The sequence below is a fragment of the Lagopus leucura genome, unplaced genomic scaffold, assembly GCF_019238085.1.
Source record: "Lagopus leucura isolate 7727_CA_CO unplaced genomic scaffold, USGS_WTPT01 Super-Scaffold_810, whole genome shotgun sequence".
Taxonomy (NCBI): domain Eukaryota; kingdom Metazoa; phylum Chordata; class Aves; order Galliformes; family Phasianidae; genus Lagopus; species Lagopus leucura.
Genome location: NW_024962261.1, coordinates 8,429,803 through 8,452,252, shown reverse-complemented (window position 1 = coordinate 8,452,252; position 22,450 = coordinate 8,429,803). Strand labels below are relative to the sequence as shown.

At 38.2% G+C, this 22,450-nt stretch overlaps 1 protein-coding gene across 1 annotated transcript in view; it reads left to right on the top strand.

Moving 5' to 3' along the window:
* The window catches only part of GAK (cyclin G associated kinase), a 67,855-nt gene that overhangs the window by 8,042 nt on the left and 37,363 nt on the right, over nt 1-22,450 (top strand). The window contains exons 3-11 of the mRNA XM_042866223.1: nt 2,522-2,581; nt 4,924-5,038; nt 5,455-5,597; nt 9,073-9,198; nt 10,233-10,322; nt 13,434-13,569; nt 14,181-14,293; nt 14,886-14,997; nt 16,838-16,961. Of these exons, the coding sequence (XP_042722157.1) occupies nt 2,522-2,581; nt 4,924-5,038; nt 5,455-5,597; nt 9,073-9,198; nt 10,233-10,322; nt 13,434-13,569; nt 14,181-14,293; nt 14,886-14,997; nt 16,838-16,961 (1,019 nt within the window). The remainder of the gene's footprint in view (nt 1-2,521; nt 2,582-4,923; nt 5,039-5,454; nt 5,598-9,072; nt 9,199-10,232; nt 10,323-13,433; nt 13,570-14,180; nt 14,294-14,885; nt 14,998-16,837; nt 16,962-22,450) is intronic.

The window sequence follows — 22,450 nt, the reverse complement described above, 5'->3', positions numbered from 1 at the left end:
CTTTGTGGCCCTTCTCTGAACCTGAATAACTCTATATCTGTTTTATTTTCGGGGCATTGGTCTTTGACGCAGTACTCCAGGTGGGTCCTCATGAGGACAGACTAGAGGGGTGTAGTCACTTTCCCTGCCCAGTCCTCTTTTGGTGTGGCCTGAAAGACTGAGCCTGGGCCAGAGGCTCATGTCCAGCTTTTTGTCTGCCGGATTCCCAGGTTCTTCCCCACAGGGCTGCTCTCAATCTGTTCTTCTTCCAGTCTGTACTCATGTCTGGGGCTGCCCCCAGTAAGATGCAGCACTTTGCACTTCACTTAGTTTAACTTCCTTGCATTCACGTAGAATTGCTTCTTAAGGCTGTTTGGTTCCGTCTGGGTGGCATCCTTTCCTTCTGTTTAGCGACTGCATCACTCAGCTGGGTGTCATCAGCAAACTTGCTGAGGGTGCACTCAATCCCATCATCTGTGTCACTGATAAAGATGTTACAGGGCATCAGCATGAATCAGCAGGATCCCTGATGGACATCACTAGTCACTGGCCTCCACCTGCCCATGGAGCCATTGACCTCTGGCTATGAACCTCAAGCTATGATCATCCAACAATTGCTTCTCCATCCAGTTTCAAATCTATATTCTTCCAACTCAGAGATGAGTATGTATGTGGGACTGTGTCAAAAGTCTTGCGGAAGTCCACAGTGATGGCATCAGTTGTTCTTCTTTTGTCCATTGATACTGTTACTCTCTTGTAGAAGGCCGCCAAGCAGAATCGTCTGCAGTGAAACCATGTCATCTGTTACAGATCACTTCTTCACCTTGTGTATGCCTTAATATGTGCTCTTGTTCATTCAGAGCCCTGGGATGCATTGTCATGTGGCCCCACAGACATAGGCACATTCAGTCTCATCAGCCAGCCTGAAATTTTTTTACAGTGACAATGGTTGTGTTCCCCCAGTCCATGCTTAGAGGTTCAGGTACATGAGAGGCATGGGAAGCTTGGTCCTCAGTGAAGTCTGAGGCAAAGAACTGGTTGAGTATCTGAGTGTTCTCCATGTCTGTTGTTGCCAGTTCTCTCTGGTCATTTATCAGAGAGGGTACACTGTCCTTGGTCTTTCTCTTCTGACCGATGTACTTGTGGAATCCATTATTGGTATTTTTCACATCCTTCACCAAGTTCGGTTCCATACTCACCTTGGCTTTCATTATCCCATTTCTGCATGTGTGGATGGCACTGCTGTGTTCTTCCCAGGCCACCCTGCTTCCACTGTCTATATATTTCCCTCTTTTTCCTCATTTTGACCAGTAGTCTTTGCTCAATCTTGCTGGTTTCCTACTTCCTCTACCTGATTTCTTTTTCTGAGAGATGGTTAGCTGTTGTGCTGGTCAGAAATCTTAAGCAACTGCCAGCTCTGTTCCATTTCTAAATCCATCCTCCCTAAGGAGAATTTCCCTGCAGACCCCATCCAGTAATTCCTCAAACAGCCTGAAGTTTCCTCTTCTGAAGTTCAGGGTCCTAACTCTGCTCTTTGTCATGCTTGCATTCCTCAAGATCATGAACTTGACCAGGGCATGGTAGCTGCAGCCCAGGATGCCTTCAGCCTTAACCTCTTTTGATGTTTTCCTCTGCACTGGTGAACACCAGATCTAGTAATGCTTCACCTCTGGTGGATCTGTCCAATACCTGGTCCAGGAATTTATTCCCATTGGATTCTGGGAGTCTTCTGGATTGTTTGTAGCTCAGTGTTGTTTTCTCAGCACATGTCTGAGAGACTGAAATCCCCCCATCAGGATGAGAGCCCGTGAGCTCAGTGCTTCTTGCAGCTGAAGTAACAGCCTTGTCAATAGGCTCCACTTGATCAACCAGCTTGTAGTAGAGCCTGACTGCTAGATGTCTTTTATTGATTGGGTTCCTAATTTTAGCTCACAAGTTCTCAACCTGGTCACAGCTGTTTCTCAGTGACAGCCTTTTGCAATCTGTCTACTTCACACAGAAGGCAACTGTACTTTCTCTTTGTGGAACTATTAACAAATGCTCAGATTGATCCTGTTCAAATGTTGATTTCAAATCAAAATAATATTAAAAGTAGCGATGTTGGATTTTGTTACTCATTACTCAGGTACCTAGAAGCTGGGCTACATGTTTGGAGAAGTTTTGATGGAGTTGGGTAAAGGCTGTTTTTAAAGATTTGATACAGAAGTTAGATCTTTATTTGTAAAGTGCATAATGATGGAACCAGGAGACTTGAATGCTTCATACAACAGATAACTCAGAGCAGTTCCTTTCTAAGTGGCAGAGGTTAGCACTGCTCACTTGTCCCTAGGCATTAACAGAACAAATGGTTGGAAAACTGAACATTACATTTGTAGTAGTCTGTCCCAGTGCAGTAATATTTTGCCTACTGTCCTGTTGCATTTCCTTCAGGCTTTTTGACTGTCTGATCCTTTGTGTTCTAAAAAAAGTATGTAAAATCAGTGTGTTACTTTTCTGTAAGTTTTAATACATACATTTTTCAAAATATTCTGTTTTCTGACAGCGGTTGTTATCCAATGAGGAAGAAAAGAACAAAGCTATCATTCAGGAAGTTTGTTTTATGGTATCCTTTTCTGAACGTATTTAAATGTTCTGATTTAATTATCAAACATTTCTAAGAGACTGTCCACAGATTTCTACCATGCCTTACGCTGCTTAGGAGTACTGACATTTAAGGAAGACAAGAGTTTCGGTCTGGGATGAACCTGATGATGACATTCCAGCAAGCTCAGTTCCTCAAACTGCAGAAATTTAATGTGTGCAGGTGGTTTTAGTAGCTGCTGTAGACTTTGTCATGCACTTTGTCTACCAGAAAATAATGTTTCTCATTAGGGCTTTATTTAAAATGATATTCAAATCTTAATGAGACTTCTCTCATATGCACTGGATTTACTGGCTGTTTTTTTTTTTGTGGGGGGGGGGGGGGTGCGGGTAAACAAAATGTTGCTTTTACTGTCAGTGTAATATAGTTTCTGCCTCCGATACACTTGGTTTTAAAAATAGTACTAAGTATCTGGAAAGGAATTTTGGAAGAGTTATATGCAGCAGAAAGCAGAAGCTGTACTGTCAGTGTGTTTGACAGTTTTCACTCTGTGATGTCAACTAGTAATGTGTCATGTTATCTCGTGTTTTAATGTCAAAATAACGCTTTCAGTGTTTGGCTTTAAGTAAAGTCAGGACTTGCACCCCAGCATCTACTCTAAGACCCTTTGTTTGTCTCAAGAGTGATTGAATAACTGTATTAATGCTCCTGTTTTTTGGCTACCACTGAGTATTCAATTGCAATAGGATTAGCAAGCAAAACCACTGATCTTAAGCTGTTCAGATGTTTTTGTGTGGTTATCAGTATTTATCAAAACCTTAAACAGGGTACATTCAAGTACTGAATATCCTAATTCTGTGTGTTTTCTAGCTGCTCTGATTACATCTTTCCAGGAATAACTTATAATGCTTTGGATGTCTTTTCACAGCTTACTTGATCATGTTGTGTAAATATTTTAATAGGGCTAACAGTTGCTCGCTTTGAGATACAACTGAAATGAAAGTACTTCCTACAGCTCTGAGCAGAGAGATCTGAGAAGAAACATGATTTAAAAAAAAAAAAAAAAAAAAGATTAAGAACTAAAAACATTTGTGTTCATTCTAAATGGTGAATTCATCTTGTCCTTTGTTTTACACGTTTGTTGCTCTTAGGTCATCTTTTTTTCTTTTTTCTAGATTTGGTGAATGCAGCTTGTAAACACTGTTTGTCATATGGGTGTAGTTCTCAGTGTTTGGCTAATGTAGTGCACATAGGACCAACCCATATGGGCATGATGTGTGTAAACCTCCCTTGAGCTCACTCATACGTTTTTTTTCCCTTTACCATACATTAAAAACTGATAATTTAAATGTTTGAGCAACTAGTGAAAAAATGATGAAGGTTGTAGTTTGAATTAAGATTCCTTTTTTTTTTTTTTTTTTTTTTGAGCTTTTTTTATTAGTGAAGTTTATTGTGCTGTCTTTGAATTAAGCATTGTGAAGTTATGAGGGCTGCTCTGGAAGTAATGCTTCCTATTGCGTGCTGTGGGTCCGTGGCATCAGAAGTGGCTGTTAGCAATGTGACAGTAGAACTTTCTCTCTGATGTTCCATTAGATGTCATTGCTGTGTGACAGCTGGTAAGAGGGGCAGTCTGACAAGAGAGTGTGGATGGAGTGGTATCTTTGAATTTCTTGAGGAAAAAGGGGTACCTGCTGACATTCATCAATGCTTGCTGAATGTTTATGGAGACCAAACATTGGATGTCATGCAGTGAAGCTTTGGTGGTGGTGTGTTTTGGCAGGGGGCCATCTCTACTGGTGCAGATTTTTGCAATGTGGCATGCAAGCTCGTTTTTATTGCTGGCATGTGATGACTAATGGTGATGACTTCTGAGAAATTATTTTGTAGCTGAGAATTTGCTCTGTGAAATATTTTTATTGTGCTCTTTGTTGCCACTTCCATTGAAATAAACAGGAGGCATAACTTTGGGAGCAACTTTCTGTGAAAAGGCAGGGTTTGATGCAATAGGTCTTTCTAGATCAGTTAGCTAGAGCAGCAGTGTTTCTGACCCATGTGTTGATGTCTTACAGTCATTGTTGAAAAGAAAAAGAAATACTTAGATGTGTTACAAAGTCTAGTTTCCTTGCAGCCTTAATCACAAGGGTATTTTTGAAATGTTTTATTTTAACTTCTTGCATGTTACCTTAGTGGCTTGCCTTGAAGTCTGTTTCTGCAGTTGGACATGAATTTACTTGTTCTGCTGAGTACTGTAAGTCCAGCTATAATGATATCTGGGTTGAGCTAACATTTCAAATGAGTTGCCTGTGAACTGCTGTATACAAAACTATCTTGGCAGTTTTCTTCCTTGAACACTTTGTCTCTAGAAAAAACTTTCAGGTCACCCCAACATTGTCCAGTTCTGCTCTGCTGCATCTATAGGGAAAGAAGAATCAGACACAGGACAAGGAGAGTTCCTTCTGCTTACAGAATTGTGTAAAGGTAAATATTATTTCTTTTCTTAGCACTGCATGTTGTTTTTTAAAGCTGTTTTTCACAGGTTACTTCAGAGCATGGAAGTTCTGAAAACCCTCTTAAAGTTAATCAGATAAAACTAGTGTTCACCTTCATAACTGGACCATTATGTTCTTTCAGGGAATTAAATTTTATCATAAATATGTAATAACTGTGAACGTCTTAGTATTTGAGACTAGTCATGGAAGGGACAGCAGGAGAGTATTTCCTGGGAGTGTTGTTTTCTTTGGCAGCCTTCATGGGTTTGTCACTTTCAGAATATCTGTCTACAACTCAATACTTTAAGTCTTCTTTGTTGATGAGAGTTTCTCTATACGTGACAGGCTTTCAGGATGTATGGTATTTTGCATGTGCTTATGTGAATTTGTTTGATTTTTCTCCAGGACAACTGGTGGAATTCTTAAAGAAAGTGGAACCCAAAGGGCCAATCTCCTGTGACACAGTTCTGAAGATCTTTTATCAGACCTGCCGAGCAGTGCAGCATATGCATAAACAGAAGCCACCTATTATCCATAGAGATTTAAAGGTATTTAAATACAGAGTTTTTAAATAGCAGAAAGAGCCTGTAAAGCTGGTGTTTAGGCTGTTGACTGACTACAGTGGGCAATCTTGAAAGTATATATATGTGCATGTGTGTGCATATAGTGTTTAGATGGATTGTGTTGCTGACATTACTGTATAATGAAGATCTTCACCAAAATACTTTAATCTTTTTAAGCATTTTTTCTTGTGTATGTGGTGTTAGTACGTATTGTACTTAACCTAAATAAGATGACAGATGTCACACAACATGGTTTGCTGATGAAGTTGAACTAGAGGTGGTTTTTTGATTAAAAAGTAACTAGAGTTATAGTATGATTTGTAGTTTTGCTAAGGAAAATTGCTCAGTGCTGGCAAGCAGTTTTGTAGGTAATCTTAAGTAAGAGATTTTAACCAAGTCTGCATTAAACTTCTTTGGTAATACTTTGTAGAATAAAATTTTGTATACTTTGCTGAAGTCTTTTATGTCTATGAACAGAAAAGGTATCTCTTTTCTCTCTAAAAGTATTATTAGTAGTTACTAATAAATATGAATTTTTTTACCTCTGTGAGAAAAATGCTTTTTTTATCTCAACTGTTTTATAGCTGAGCCAGTGCTATGTTCGACCAGTTTTTTTAATCAAGAGATGATCTTGTCAGATATAAAATAGAAAGAGGCAACAGTTTTATTTCCTGTTGGCTTTGTATTAGAGGCTGTAGAGCAAGAGGAAATGATAGATGTTGGGACCTTAATTAGACCCAAGTTAGTTGATAGTTGGGCAAGGACCTGTATAATCAAGTATCAGATAGAGTTCACTTAGCTATGCTGTGTTTTCTGGAAAGCAGTCAGCAGCATAAAAAAAAATTGTAGATCAAAGTTTTGACCTTACTTTCAAATGAGGTCTGTGATGGCAGTGTGTTTTTTAGGAGACAAGCTGGAATCCAAGAAGGTTTTCTAGATTATTTGGACCAAAAGTATTAGGGTATTAGTGAAGTTTCTGCAGTACAGCTTAAAGTTCAACTTCGTATAGAAATGTCACTTTCTATGTTCTTGGTGTTCTTCTCTTGTTTATCCATTCATTTTTGCCTGAATACCTTTGCACATAGAATGGGTGTGTACAGCATTGTAAAAATCCAGGTAGTTTCTGCTTTGGAAAAATTCCAAGCTAGTGTGATTGATAAGCTGTCAGTGTTTATCTGATATTTCAATTATCACAACTTGAACTTTACAGCTAGTCTGTGTGGCAGAGACCATAATAACCAGCTGAAATATTCTAAATTACTAGCAAACTTCAAAGCACAGAACAAGACATAAGCTCACAAAAGCCTGAATTTGTTTTTTTAATTTTTTTCCTTCGGTGATACTATAACTCCTTCTATTATTTAAGGTATGTTTGATATTGAATCACAGAATCAAGGAATGGTTTGAATTGGAAGAGAACTTAACGATCTTCTAATTTTGACCTCACTGTCTTGGGCAGGGATACCTTTTGGTAGATCACGTTGCTCAAAGCACCATCCAATCTGCCCCTGTACACCCCCTGAGTATGAGGCATCCACAGCTACTCTGGGCAGCCTGTGCCAGTGCTTCACCATTCCCTGAGTAAAGAATTTCTTCCTAACATTTCATCTAAATCTCCATCTTTTAGTTTGAAGCCATTACCTCTTGTCATCGCCTGCCCTTCATATTGTGCAGAGAAGCAAGGAAATAGGGCTTGGGTGAACCTGATGAGGTTCAACACGGCAAAGTGCAAGGTTTTGCATTTGGGCCGGAAGAACCCCAGGCACCTGTACAGGCTGGGAGGAGTGGTCCTTGAGAGCAGCTCAGCAGAGAGGGACCTGGGGGTCCTGATGGACGAGAGACTGAACATGAGCCAGCAGTGCGCTCTGGCAGCTCGAAAGGCAAATGGGATCCTGGGCTCCATCAGGAGAGGGGTGGCCAGCAGGGACAGGGAGGTGATTGTCCCTCTCTACTCGGCTCTTGTGAGGCCCCATCTGGAGTACTGTGTCCAGGTGTGAAGCCCTCAGTACAAGAAAGACATAGAGATTTTGGAAAGGGTCCAGAGGAGGGCAACTAAGATGATCAGGGGGCTGGAGCACCTCCCCTATGAGGACAGGCTGAGGGAGTTGGGCTTGTTCAGCCTGGAGAAGAGAAGGCTGCAGGGTGACCTCATTGCAGCCTATCAATACCTGAAGGGAACCTACACCCAGGAGGGGAGTAAACTCTTCAAAAGGGCTGATAACTGCAGGACTAGGCGAAATGGATCCAAGTTGAGGGAGGGAAGATTTAGGTTGGATGTTAGGGGGAAGTTCTTTACAAGGAGAGTGGTTAGGCCCTGGAACGGGCTGCCCAGGGAGGTTGTGGATGCCCCGTCCTTGGACGTGTTCAAGGCCAGGTTGGACGGGGTCCTGGGCAACCTGATCTGAATGTGTATGTTTGGTGGCCCTGCTAGGCAGGGGGGTTGGAACTACATGATCCTTGGGGTCCCTTCCAACCCGGGTGATTCTGTGATTCTGTAAAATGTTTTTCGACAGAAAAGAATTCATTTTACTTGTTGAGATAGATACAACCAGCTCAGCATAATCCTGGGGGTAGTCAAAAATGACTTTATGGTGGAAGAAGGAGCACATCTGAGAAAGGATAGTTCTGAAAGCTGAGGTGTTGAGGAAGGACATCCAGAAATGTAGTAGTGTCAGTGGGGAAAGGGAAGCCAGCTCTGGCTATCTGAAGTTTGGCACTTTAATGTTGGAAAAATTAAAAGGCGCATGCATTCCCTTTCTTGTCTTTATGTAGAAATGCAAGTTCTTTTCCAGCTCTTTTGTTGTTGTGATCTTATAATACACCTACTCTGGACCCACTCTTCTATTCTCTTCTAATTTTCATCCCAGTTTCACAGAGCCATGTAAAGCAGCTGGATTACTAAGAAGAAAAGGGCCAGTTAAATGTTCAGGCAGCACATAGTTCTCAAATAGCTGGTTTCTGTTTCCTCAAAAAGTCATGGCTGCATCTTTCTAGGCATCTCCTTGCAGCCCGTTTCTTTTCTATTACTTTTTTTTTTTTTTTTATCTACAGTGGTCCTAACCATTGTTCCACTACAATAGCATTAACAGTGTTCAGTTTTATAGATGAAAACGTTTGGATTTCAAGATGCTGCATATACAAGTGGCCTCTTGGAAGCGCTAATCTATTCTCTGACACTAATATGTGTTTTTTTTTCCCCTTGGGTTTATTTCCTGTTCCTTGGATGTCCATTTGTTATTTGGATCACTTGTTTCATGATTCCTCCTAAAGATTGTCTGTATTGCTGCCACATACATTGAACTTATCGTTGTTTGAAATTGTTATTTACTTGTGAACAAAGAAATAGACTGTAGTGAAATATTTTTGCGTGTGTATATGCACACATGATTTGATATTTGAATCACGCGTTTTACCCTTCAAAAAGAGGTATTTTCATTTTGTTCTACCTCTTTTTTTTAAGGTGGAGAACTTGCTTATTAGTAACCAAGGAACGATTAAACTTTGTGACTTTGGTAGTGCTACAACAGTAGCTTATTATCCTGACTACAGCTGGTCTGCACAAAAGAGAGCACTGGTTGAAGAAGAGGTAAGAATATCTTATCGTTGTTGATGTTGACAGTAGACTTCATTTTCTGTTAGTAATCTGCTCTTAGTTTGTGTAACTTCTAGGACAAGTGAAGATTCTTGTAGGGCTATTTATGTTGCTGGAGTTCATTTTAACTGGCTTGCAGTTAACACTGCTTGTTTTCTCTAGCTGCCTGTAACCACTGCTTCAGCTCGAGTAGTGTCCATTCTGTAATCTGATAGGGGAATACCAGATTAAAAGAGTTTCTTCTAATTGCAGTCAAAACAGGGTGTTGAATGTTGTCTGTCCCTTAAAAACAGGCAGTATTGCTCTGCTCCCAGAACTACAGTGATGATGTTAAACATGCATTTGGTTTTTCCAAAGTGCACTTGTTCTTAGTTTTGACGGAAGAGTAATGCTGGTAAATCCAATATAATCCATCAACTGGTCTTAGACTTTAAGTATGATGAAATACACTGGCATTTAAAATTCATGAATACAACCTCTGATATCATGCCTCTTTTAACCTTCCACTGTTTTGGAAACCTTTGCCATTGTAGAGTAATCCATTGGTTTCCAGAGAAGGAAAGGTAATTATGTACCATTGCTTTATATAGTGTATGCAAAAAAAAAAAAAAAAAAAAAAAAGTCTTATCTCAGTGGATCCTTGTAACACATGTAAATATTTGATTTTGTCTATACGCTGTCAGTAAGTGTGATGAGGAAACAAGAGATATATGTACTGGAGCATGAATTCACTTCCTGTTTTGTTGCTGATTTTCTTGATTTGTGTTCATCTCCATTTTAAATCTTCTGTGTTATGGAAAGATTCTTGAAGATTAGTTTTATTCTGAGTCCTTCAACCTTTACCCGTTGTTCTATGAAAGCCCTTGTGACTAGTCCATGACTCTGTTAATGGTGTCTTCGTTGACAGTTGACAAGTCTGAAATTTCAAAATGAACTGTCCACACAGAATAGGTAGCTTTCTGTTTCCTTTACTGAATGTCGTTAGAGTTTGTTCAGGTTTCTGCTTCAAGAGATTCTGTCTTCTGCAGATCACCAGGAATACAACACCGATGTACAGGACACCAGAGATGATAGATTTATATTCTAATTTTCCAATCAGTGAAAAGCAGGACATTTGGGTAAGAAATTCTTTTGTATCATAATGGCTTGGGCTCATAATTAAACTGGTTTTGCAGTTTGTATTTCACTTTTGTAAAAAACACAAAATAAGTGTGGGTTAAACTGTTCGTCAAAACCAACTTAAGTAGCGTGAACAATGTATTGAAATATTCAAGTAGTGAGATATTGAATTCATGTGTTTTGTTTTTTTTCCCCCACAGTTCTAGCTTGTCTTCCACTGTGAAAAGCAATAATTAACTTTCTTCTATATTCCATAGAACTATTGCTTTGGGGGAGCTTACTGCTATGAAGTCTTTAAGATTCTTTTAATTTGAATTTTCTTTTTATGCTATGCATGTAATCCTTGAACAGCCTATTGCTAAATTGATTTAAAACTTATTACATCTAGGTTTTGCATCTGTGTAGTTAAGATATTAATAAAGTTGGATTGTTCATGTTTTGTGTAGCAAAGAACATGAACTGTCAATGTTCACTGAGAAAGCTGTTGTAAGTCTTAATTCTTTTACATTCTAGTTATGCAATACTGCTGCAGTACAGAGATACTACCCAGTAACTTTGCATTTAGGAATCTTTTAGTTTATTGGATGTCTTTTTAAAGAGATAGCGTCAAGTTCTTCAACTGTATCTGTATCTGACATGTGTCAGAAGTCAAACTGAGAAATTGTAGTAACAGGCTCTTCAGATTTCAGCTGGGATTTCAGAACTTCATTCAGTTTCTTAGCTTAAGATTTAACATCTAATCCATCAGTGATTTATTTTTTTATGTACCAGGTGAAAAAACAAACAAAAGCTTTTCTGACAACTTGGTCATTTCACATGCCTTAAAAGCTGACAATCTTAACTAAGATTACATCCAATTAAACACAGCAAGAACATCAATTAACAAAAGCCTTACTGAAAAGAGCAGATGCATTTCTTTTGTTTAAATTAACTGAATCTGTTGGTATTAACATGCTGGTTGTCTTCTACTGTGTCTTTGGAAGGTCTGTTGCATTTATCATGATCTCTTTGGAACTTGTTCTGTGTTGTTGGTTTTTTTTTTTGTTTTTTTTTTTTTTTATCTTTGCATTCTGGTTTCAGTGAAAACGTGCACTGAATTTTGCAGAATCATATAGCTGTCTCAAAGTGTGACTGATCTGTAGTTTGCTGTTAGCGAGCTGAATGATAGCTTTTCCAAGGAAGAAGCATGTAGGTATGGTAACGTTCGTGGTTACTTATAGTGTGAGCTTAAAAGCATGAAGGCAGAAGAACTGCTGTGCTTAAAACAATAGTGTGGAAGAAGTATTAGTTATCAGCTACATGGATTGTGATTAGGTACTTAGTAGGTTATGTTTTCAGGCTCAGTCTGTTTTTTTTTTGTGTGTGTGTATTTCCTACTGAAGTCTGGAGATTTTCTGAAAATAAACACATTAACTAGAAAGAAATTAAAAGTTGAGGCAGGTATTAATTGCACTTATTTAATGTCATTTCTTGAACTGAAATTAAACTCAATTCTACAGAAATGAGTCTTGTCATAAATATTTTTCTGTGTTGAAATTATCCTTTGCTTGCAAGCTGCTTCATATGTTTCCATTAGTAAAGCTTTTGGAAATGTGAGTGGGCTCCTTACTAAGGAGTAAAGTTTCAAACTCTGGTTCTGCTAGGAGACTTCTAGGCTGTGTAAGGCATCTTCCAGGTCTTGCTTTTTTAATATCTGTAGTTTTCATAAGTTTTTTTTTCAGAATTTGGACTCTTTTATTCATGCAACTATAGTATAAAACCTTTATATAATAAAGGTTGTATAATTTTATTTTTATAGTATTTTATTTTTATAGTAATTTTAAAGTATCTCTTATTTCCTGAAGCGGTCTGAGGGATAATTAAATAATAGTAAATAGTAAATAACAGTATCTTGATTTGTTTTAAAAAATTTGTTCCCCCTCCAAAAAATGACCAAACCAAACAAAAACCCATCACAAAACAAAACCAACCAAATAAAACAACTTCACTGAAGGAAATCATTTTCTTTTACTATTTCCTCTTTTCAATTTGTGGCAGTTCTTTCTGCTGAGAGTCAGTATTAATTAATGGCAGTGTCCCCAGGTTCAGTGAGCTTTCTTCCTTTCGAGTGAGTCAGGATGCCTTTGTTGTGAGATTTAAGACTTGCTATGGTGAGGTAATTACAAGGCTTTTTTTTTTTTTTTTTTTTTTTTTTTCCCCCCACTCAGTTTATATTTCTTTTTTGCCTGCCAGTCTACTTTGAATTTGTTAGGTGTGAAAGAAAGGGCAGTGAAGCTGTGAGGAGCCTAAAGCACTAGTCCTATGAGATTGTCTGAGGGAACTGGGATTGTTGAGTCTGAAGAAGAGGGTGCTCAGGGGAGATGCTATTGCACTCCACAGCTGTCTAAAAGGAGGAGGTTGGCTTCTTCTGCCAGATAAGTGATCACACTAGAGGGAATGCCCTCAAGTTGTACCAGGGGAGGTTCAGATTGAAAATTAAAAAAAAAAAAAAAAGTCTTATCAAAAAGAGTACTAGAGGCATTGCAATAGGCTGCCCATGGAGGTGATTGAGTCACCGTCCCTGGAGGTGTTCAAGAAACTTGTAGATATGGTACTTAGAGACATAGTTTTGTGGGCAAGATTAGTGGTAGGTGCAGGGTTGGACTTAGATGATCTTGGAGATCTTTTCCAACCATAATGATTCTATGATTCTTGAACATGCTCAATGTTTCAAGTATTCACTTTGATATATGTGGCAAAATTTGTAAAATGGACATATGATTTTTAAAAACATATCAATACAAGAATTCTTACATCTGAAAACTGTACTTAAGGGGAAAAAAGAAATCACAATCTTATTTAGAGGCAACTTTGGTAGTAGGAGTGCTCTAACTGACAAGTCAAGTGAATGTTTCACTGTTTCTCTCCTCAGAGTAACACCAAGACTATTTCAGAAGGAGTCTGAAGCTGATCTTGAAAGTACTGCAAATATGTAAAGGGTTCCATGAGTCAACACTTGATGATTGAAACCTGTGATTTGCAAGCAGTACTAGGAAGCCTAATCACAATCTGAAATTCAGTTTTAATTATCGCTGCCTAAATTAAATACTTCTGCCTTTATCTCTTTTTAGGCTTTGGGCTGTATCCTGTACCTGCTATGTTTTAGACAACATCCCTTTGAAGATGGAGCTAAACTTCGCATAGTCAATGGAAAATATGCCATTCCACAGAATGACACCCGCTACTCTGTATTTCATGATCTCATCCGTAAGTTTATGATGTTATTTAGTTTAGTGTTTTTATTGATGCAATTTTGTGCTTGCATTATATTTCTAGGAATTAAATCTTACTGACTTCTACTTAACTACTCTGTAGTCAAAAGGATAACTATTACAACTTCTCATTTTATTCAAAATTTTGATCTATAGTTAAAGACAAAGCAAGCCTTCAAATTAAACTTCTGTACTTTAGAGCTGTCACCTATCATGCTTTGGGCTTGAGGCATGTTGTAGGAATGACAAGTGTTTTGACTCATTTCTTTGAATTTGCTTTAGAAATACCTTTTCCCTTAGCGTTTAAATAGTTTACCAAAACCTTCAGTTGCAGTGCTGGAAATATGATTCCAGCTCCAACAACATTAAATACAGCATTACTTTTGAGGTTGTTTATGAATGCACCCCTGAAGTATGTTCTGTGATGTATTCTTAACCCTAAAGGTATTTCTTGAAGGTTACTTCTTAAAACAGTGATACTTTTGTATGAGTTTAGTATTTGCTGTACACTGTTCTGTATATTTGAGGCTGCAGTGAAGAAGTTATCTCTGCTGGAAGAAGGCCTCAGAAGGACATCTGTTACATTGTCTGAACCATGTTTTTTAGGCTCCACTTTGAAGGTGAACCCAGAGGAGAGATTGTCAATCACTGAACTTGTGAATCAGCTGCAGGAGATTGCAGCAGCTAGGAATGTGAATCCTAAATCCCCCATCACGGAGGTAAAGGAATCTTATGAAAGAGTATTATTGAGTAGGTCTCATTACTTATCTGATGTGAGCTTAGAAATAAATGTCAGTGCAGGCCCTCCATTTCTCAGTCTTTCGAAAACTTCACACTGCCTTCTTTTGAAATTGAATAGATCTGTATAACTTAAATGTAGCCTTTAAAAAATACACTTAAAAAAACCAACAACACAGAATTTACATGACATTAAAATAAACTAGTTGCAATTCTTACTGCGTATTGATGAAAATGTCTTGTTCCTAAATCATTCTTTAGTAGGCAAGTGCTCTGTTCAACATGCTGTATTCAATCATAATTAACATGCACAAGAAACTCCAATACGTGAAGGCTCTGTCTTCATTAACTTAAACCCTCTTGCAAGGACGCTCTCTGGAGTGTCTCTTGTTTGATGCTTTATTTAGACTACAGTGAAACTGAGTATGAGTAGCGTAGTTGAGCTGCCTGGCTTTCTCCGGAGCCTAAGAAATTGGTTGCATGGTTGTTCTCACCAAGTTACACTTTGTTAGTTGATTTTTATGAGTTGGCTAAATGAAGAAGAAAATCTTCAGTGGTTATTAATCTCCACAGCTCTTGGAACAAAATGGAGGCTATGGAAACAATGCTCAGCCTCGAATATCTGTGACCTCTGTTTCACAGAGCTCCAAGCCTGCAGGACAGCTCAACAATATGTACAATGCAGGTATGTGCAAAAAAAGGCGTCTCAATGCACCAATTGCATATTTTGCATTTGGGGAAAGAATTTAGGTATTTTAAACATTTTTCACAAATACAGACTATTGGTCTTTATTGGTCTATTATTGGTCTTTCTAAGCTTTTGTTTTCTTTTTCCTTAGAGTTTGGTTGTATGTTGCTAACACAAATAGTTTGTTGCTGGGAAAATAAAATTTGGTTTTCTTTGTAAAATAATTGAAGCCAAAATGTGTTATTAACCTGTAGATGGGGAGGAATTTGGGATGAACTAAAGTTTTATGACAGTGGCTGATCAAATGAGCTGTAAGAATTATAGCAAAAAAAAAAAAAAAAAAAAAGAGTAAAAAGAATTCACTATAAACTAAACTTTCCAATTCAGCGAGACATATGATATTTGTGTTCACTGAAAAGTGAGAGCTTAAGATTTAACTGCTGAAAATCCTTTGAGAAGTGCTGTGATGAAAACTTTAGTACATGTGGTGGAAGTCGCTGAGCAGTTTACTGACACTACAGTCATTATATTCAGAGACAGCCATTGCTGGTGCTGGCTTGAGCCCAGCTAACTAAGAAACAATTGTGCTGGGTTGTGCCAAAAAACTTCAGTGGTGAGAAGAAGCTGTGGCATCATCTGAAGAAAAACAGTGGTTAAACTAACAGTATGTACTTGACTCAACCAAAACATGCTTCCAAGATGATTTAAAAGCTGGCATGTTCTTTCTAGAAATGTAAGTATTATAGGGTTCATTTTGTTGTAAATACTTGCATTTAGTGTAGTAAAGAAAATGAAAGCTGGATTGGCTTGCTTGCATTTGGTTTTGTAATAAAAAGCAGTCTCAGCAACCACCTTTTCATATATTTCATGTGAATTTGGAGCTTAACATGATTAAGGTAAAACACAGCCATGGAATATTTCATATTGTATTCACTTTTTCTTGTTTTTATTACTTATACTGAATTGACAGTAAGAAGGCATTAAAGCTCAAGAGGAAAGCTGGGTAATATTTACTGCAATAATTTCATCTGCATATAAATTGCTGTGGAAAATATACCTTCCTAGTAGGAACGCTCTTTTCAGTTGAGCCCGGTGACAGAACAAGGGGCAGTGGGCACAAACTGGAACACAGGAAGTTCCATACGAGCATAGGGGAAGTTGTCTTCACTGTGAAGGTGACAAAACATTGAAGCAGGCTGCCCAGGGAGGCTGTGAAGTTGTCGTTCTTCGGAGATATTCGAAACCAGTATAACCTACTTTAGGGAACCTGCTTCAGCAGGGGGTTGGACTTGATGATCTTTAGGGGTCCTTTTAAATCCCTCTGATTGTGTGATTCTAATCAAAATTCTGTCTGGCTGTCTGTTTTGTGCAGGATGCAGTGCTGTTTTCCGTTAATGGTGGAATGTTGCTAGCTGGGACTGCATGCTTAAAATGTAACTTATGTCACCTTCCTTTTGAAGCCCTGCTTCAAAATGTCATTTTACTGGAGATGCTTAAGTTGACTTGCTGATGAAATACTGCATGTTGAGACTGATAGTAAACAAAAGATAGTGTTTTCTTGCAGAAACAATATGAAAGAAATGCTTCACCAGTACAAATCTTGTTCTGCTTTCTCCTAAATACAGTCAATTAAACAATTTGTTAAGTGATTTACTTGTAGCTCTTTACCACACAGGTGTCATTTTTTTTGTGTAGTTTGTGGTTAAGGAGGTCTTTAATACTGTGAGCCTTACAGCAAAGCTTGGCCTGTATACGCTTTCACTTTACAGCTTTGTGGGCAATTTTCTTTAGTTTGGATGTGACTTAAAGTACAGTTATTTTTATTCAACTATTCTAGGCTTGACCGTTGCGGAATGTGACCAGACTTATGGAGGGTTCTTCGATATTCTGAGGGGTGGAACAGAGCGATTTTTCACTAATATTAAGGATACATCTTCTAAAGTTATCCAGTCTGTGGCCAAGTGAGTAAAAAAAAAATATATAAAAAATGTTGGTAAGAATTACGTTACAGAAGTAAGGAGTTTATTCCGGAAATAGTCCAACTCAACCCAATCATTTTCTACATATGAGTTCTAGCAACTGATAATTACTGCAGAGACTTTGAGCGATTCTAATACAAAAAATGAAGAAGCAATAGCGTAGAAAAGAAATTGCTGGGAGGGGAAAACCTGTCTGTAAGTACTGCCTTCCTTGATGTTGTCTGCTGTATTTTGCACGTACTGAAAACCTGAGAGATGTGAGTTGGTGGGGACTGGAACTAGGAGGAGGAGTATGAGAGTGGGACTATCATGGATCAAAATAAACAAATTCAGCTACAACATAGGGTTTGAGTGAATAATGAAAGAATAAGACGGAGTGGTGAAAGTTTAAGACAATGAAAGAGAGGAAAAACTACAGGGAAATGGCGCATGAGCTCTTCTGTCCAGTTTAGCTTTCAAATGGAATCCTGTGTGTGGTGTGGAAAGGCAGAGACTTGTGGCAAAATGAGAAGTTTCACACTGCCTTTCTCATTAGCACTGAATTACATGAAAGAATACTGTCCTGATTTGATGTATGTTTTCTTGGGTTCTTAATGTATTTTAATGAGTTTTCCAAACTCACAGCAAATGTTTTCCGTTGGCTCTGTATGATGATCAGAATATGGATTTGTCTTTTTCAGTTTTTTATGGAGTGTTATGCAGTATAAAAAGCTTTTTCTTAATTTTTTGGGTGAGAATGTAAGTCAGTGTAGTAATAGAGCTAGAACCTCCTTTTGGGCAAGTTACTGTATTCCTTTGTTATAAATTTTTTGACCTTGTAATTGGAAATACTGTGAAATCTTCTATTTGCAACATGCTTTTCTATCATGGAGCGTAGTGTTTAATGTGCTGCTTTGAACTTTCCATGTAGCGCTCAAAAAGGCCAGATCTTCAGTTTCTTAAAGGTCACAATAACTATGCAGCTTTGGTTTGTCCTTAGCAGCTTTCTGCAGATAAAATCAATTATGACAGCATCAGACTTTCTGCTGTGATGGAACCACACAGGCTCAAGTGAAGAGAAAGGGAAGTAAACTGGGGGAGTGAACTGTTGCATGATGGAAAGCAGTGAATTCTTAGGAACCCAACAGAACTGTAGAAATTTTGTGTACAAAGCATTGTGATAAGCAGCGCTTTAATTTTAAGCAACTTTTCTATCTCTTTGGCATACACTGAGATACATACCTCTGTTCTTTACCTCTTTGCTACCTTCTGTGGAAGTGATCTTTCTCAGCCCTTCTGTTCAGTGTAATTTCTGTTCCTTTTGTGGTATCTTTTTAAAGAAAATTTTCTGTGTGATAATACCTGGATATATTCTGCAGATTTCTTGCCTTCAACAGCTCTCTTACAACCTGAAGGTACTTAATTTTTTGTCTTAAATTCTGCCAGTTTTGCTTAAATTTCAAGTTTTGCAATAGAGAAATTACTTCTTTTCCTCTTAGTGACAGACAGTAGTTGAGTTCTTGTCTTCCTCTGAAGTTGTAAGCTCTGATTCACGTTTTTATTCCTGTAATAGATGTTACTCTTCCATTCTACTATTTTAACAGTTGCTACTGCTTCTGCAGTACTCCTGCACTCCATTTCTGGTGCAGTTTTCCATGAGTTGTTCTGTACTGTTGTAACATATGCTTATATTTGAAGAGGTTTCTCTTCCTGCTCTTGCAACCAGTTTTTCCTTATTGACCACTAGAAGTTTGATTACTTCTTACAATTTCATCTTGCGTTGTTTTCTTCTTTTCCTGTGGCAAGGGATAAGAACAGTCTACAAGTATATGGAATGCCTTGTGCTGTATTTTCACTTTGTTTTTGCTTCTCTTACCTAACATGTCTGTGGGGCTTTCTGCTTTGTATGTTTTCATTTGGCTCCATACCATGGGTAGCATGGAAGGTGTAAAATATTAACTGAATATACAAGCTTCCATGAGGTACTGACAGATATAAGACAGTGGGTACTTGCTGTCTTGAAATATGCTGTTCAGTTCACATACTTGTATCCAAAGTCATTTGATACAGGTATAGAGATTGCCCAGAATAAATTTTCATCTGTTTTAGTCACTGTTCTCATTTTTTAATAACCAGTTCCTGTTCTGTGACTGAACTTCATATTTAGCACTTCAGTTAGAATTACTTATTGATTTACTTGATTATAGATCTGAGCATCTGTCAGGATCTTCGCGCTTTTGGAGGTGTGTTATTACATGTGCAGTATGGAAATTGTTAAAGATTATTAACCAGGAAATAGCTCTTCACTTTTCCATCTTATGCGTTAACTGCAAAATAATAGATGTGAATATTAATGACAATAGATTACCTTGAGAGTGTGGTTGCTCAGCATGGTTTGGCTTTTTAAGACTTAATAGCTGTAAGTGTTATGATAATCAATTAGATAACTATCCATTGGTGTTTCCTGTCTAGAGGAGGATGCTGCACTTCCAAGAGCTATAACAAATGGGGAGAGGTTTGACAGACAGTGTTGTGCCGTGATTTAATGGCAGGTTACTTTCTACAAGCTGATGCTTTCACTGTAAATTGTCTGACTGTTGAATTCCAGGCTTTCTCATGAGGAGGTGAATCCCACTCAGACATTTTGGACGAGGCTGTTGAACTGGGGAGGGCTGTGTGTACAGTCACTTCAAACTATTGTTTCTGTTGGCAGTGAAGAAAAGTTGTCAAACTTGTTTAAAATAGGCAATAGCAAAAACAAAACCTGGTCTTGTGGACGGCCATCTGTTTTGGCACAACTTCCAGGTCTGTTGTTAACCATGTACATTTGGTCAGCAGTTTGGGAACTGAAAGAAAATGAGATTGCACCAAGTGCAGATTCATATAACGTGCTAGTGAGGACAAGATACATCAGTACTTGTTTTCCAGATAATGTTTAATGAATACACAGAGAACCTTTTCCACTTGTAATTTATCAGTGTTTGTTAGTGGCTTCTTAGCACAACAAGTTTCGTTTTCTGAGAGTGCATGCTTTTTGAACCTTGACTTTTTGAGCCTTGAACAGTAGTTAATGTTATACAGGACCAGAGATAGTCTGAGGTTCTTCAGCATTCACGTATATCACTGTCCTTGTGAGAGTCCCACCACAAGGCTTTGTGCATCCATGAACTACTCGTGCTTTAACTGAGCTGAACTGCTTATTCTTTCTTTGTGTCTGCTGTAGGGTGTTTGTTTTCTGCCATGGCTGTTCTCTACCTTCACAAATTTGTGGCTGCAGCTGGTCGTAGTTGAAAAGGTGTTCTTAAATTCCTTATGCTAATGGCATCAACTACCTTTCTAAAACTCAATGAATATGAGAAGCAGGCTTTCTGGACAAACTAAAATGTTTCTTCCTTGCCATGCATTTTCATCACTGCTCTGAGCCCACAGATGGGCTGTCTCCTTCCTGCTCATGGCTGCTTTTCTGAGTTTTAGAGTTATATCCTTTATCTTCAGGCAGACTCTTCTTCATTGAATCCACACCACAGTTGAAGAGTTGATGTTCATTACTTCCAATAAAAAGATAATTTTCTCCCAGAGCTGCCTTTATTCAAATTTTGGGTCTCCTGTTTGTTGCAATAAGTGATAAAAGCCTGAGCACTAAAATGTGTTGTGGTCTACTAGGAATATGAATGAATCAGGACCATCTTGATTGTGCTCATGCCACCTCATTTGAAGCTATTTTGGAATAAACATATATTGTACGTTTAGGTTTAAGTCAGGCAGAAGCAATTTCTTTGTTGCTGGTCTGTCACTCTTTAGCTGTTGAGGTTCAGCCCTTTTGTTGTCACAGACTAACCTAATGTATACTACTGCAGGGCAGCATCTGCACTGAAAGGAGATTTGTTCTTCCACACGTACCCATACACGCCTGCTAACTCAGGGTCAGCTGTGCAACATTGGTGTAATTTCTCTGTCCATCTCTCCTGTCCCTCAGTTGCGATGTGATGCTGCTTTTCCCTTCAGCTTCTTTGCTTACTGAGGCTTGCTTCCACGGAAGATACAGATGCCATGTCAAAAAAAAAACCAAAAAAAACCCAAAAAAACAAAAAAAGACCAAGATAACTTCAGAAGATAACCTGTAAATATTATGTAAAAGTTTTATAGATTTTATAAGCATTGAGCATCTGCTGGCATCAAACCTTTCTGCAAAACTTTTGACCAGTCTTCCTGCTTTACCAAAACAATATCTTCTAATTAAGAAACTGATCTAAGATTTTAGTGCCTTTCATTGTTAGCTTTCTGTGCTTCTAGGGTAATTTTGTTTCTTGGTGCTGCATTAATGCTTCATTTCATGGGAATATTACTTTGCTTCATGTTACCACTGCATAGTTAAATGATTAATTCAGTTTTACAAAGAAAAACCAAATGGGAGTGGATTGATATGAATTTCACTGCTGCATTTCTTCATGGCTTTAAAAAACAACAAACAAACAAAAAAAAAACCAAAAAAAGCCCCAAAACTTCAAGAGCAGTATTACTCAGTTAATAGATTTTTGTCTTAATTTTGTGTACACCTCTAGAGGAAGACTGCTTAGCATTAGAGCATTGTTTGACTGAAGGCCATACTTTGCTTGCTCATACTGTAGCTAAATTGACTAGTATGTCTTCTTTCTTTCCCATCTTCAGCTGTCAGCATCACAAGGTAACTGTCTGCTGTTGTAGAACTTTGTGCTGTATGCTGTCTCGCTTTTATGAATTTGTTAATTTTATTTTTAACCTGTCAGCAAACTGTGGCATCATTAGTGCAGCTCTTCTCTGACGAGACCAATAATGCCAACCCTTTACATTGAGAAGTTTTAAACATTTAATTAGGACTTCTGATTTTGTTCAGATGCTTATGCTGCAAAGTGGGAGTTTATGTCTTATTTGCTACATTTCCATCTAGATATTTCACTGTGAGGGTATAAGAATCTTGTTATTATCAGGAAAGGGACTAGATATTGATATGATGACATGCTTTCCTGTCTACCTTAATTGAAGCCTTAAAGAAGCACATTTGTTATGGAATTTTGCAGAATTTTTCCATGTTGGTCACAAGGTAGAAAGCCTACATGCAATATCTTGGCTACTTGCGTGTTGTTGTGTTCATCACCTGCCAGCAGTGCTGCAGTACATGTATAGCTGTTAGCAGCACGCAAAGATGGACCTCAGACCTGATATTTTGTTGCAGAGTTGACTTGAAATGCCTATCACTGTATGTGAAGAGTGTACTCCACAACTGCGTACATGTTTTTTGCCTTCATTTAAAGAAGTTTTTATTGTCAGTCTGACATGAAGCACTATACTGAGAAGAGCACCTGGTGTTCCAGTCTTAATACTGAAATAGCTCTGAAATACTCAGGAAAAAATTCAAGGAAAACACGGAATAGGAATTCAAAAGATAGTCGTACATTTTAAGTCTTGAGTTGATTTTCCAGTCTGTGTACCAGCTACACTCTAATTCACACAGC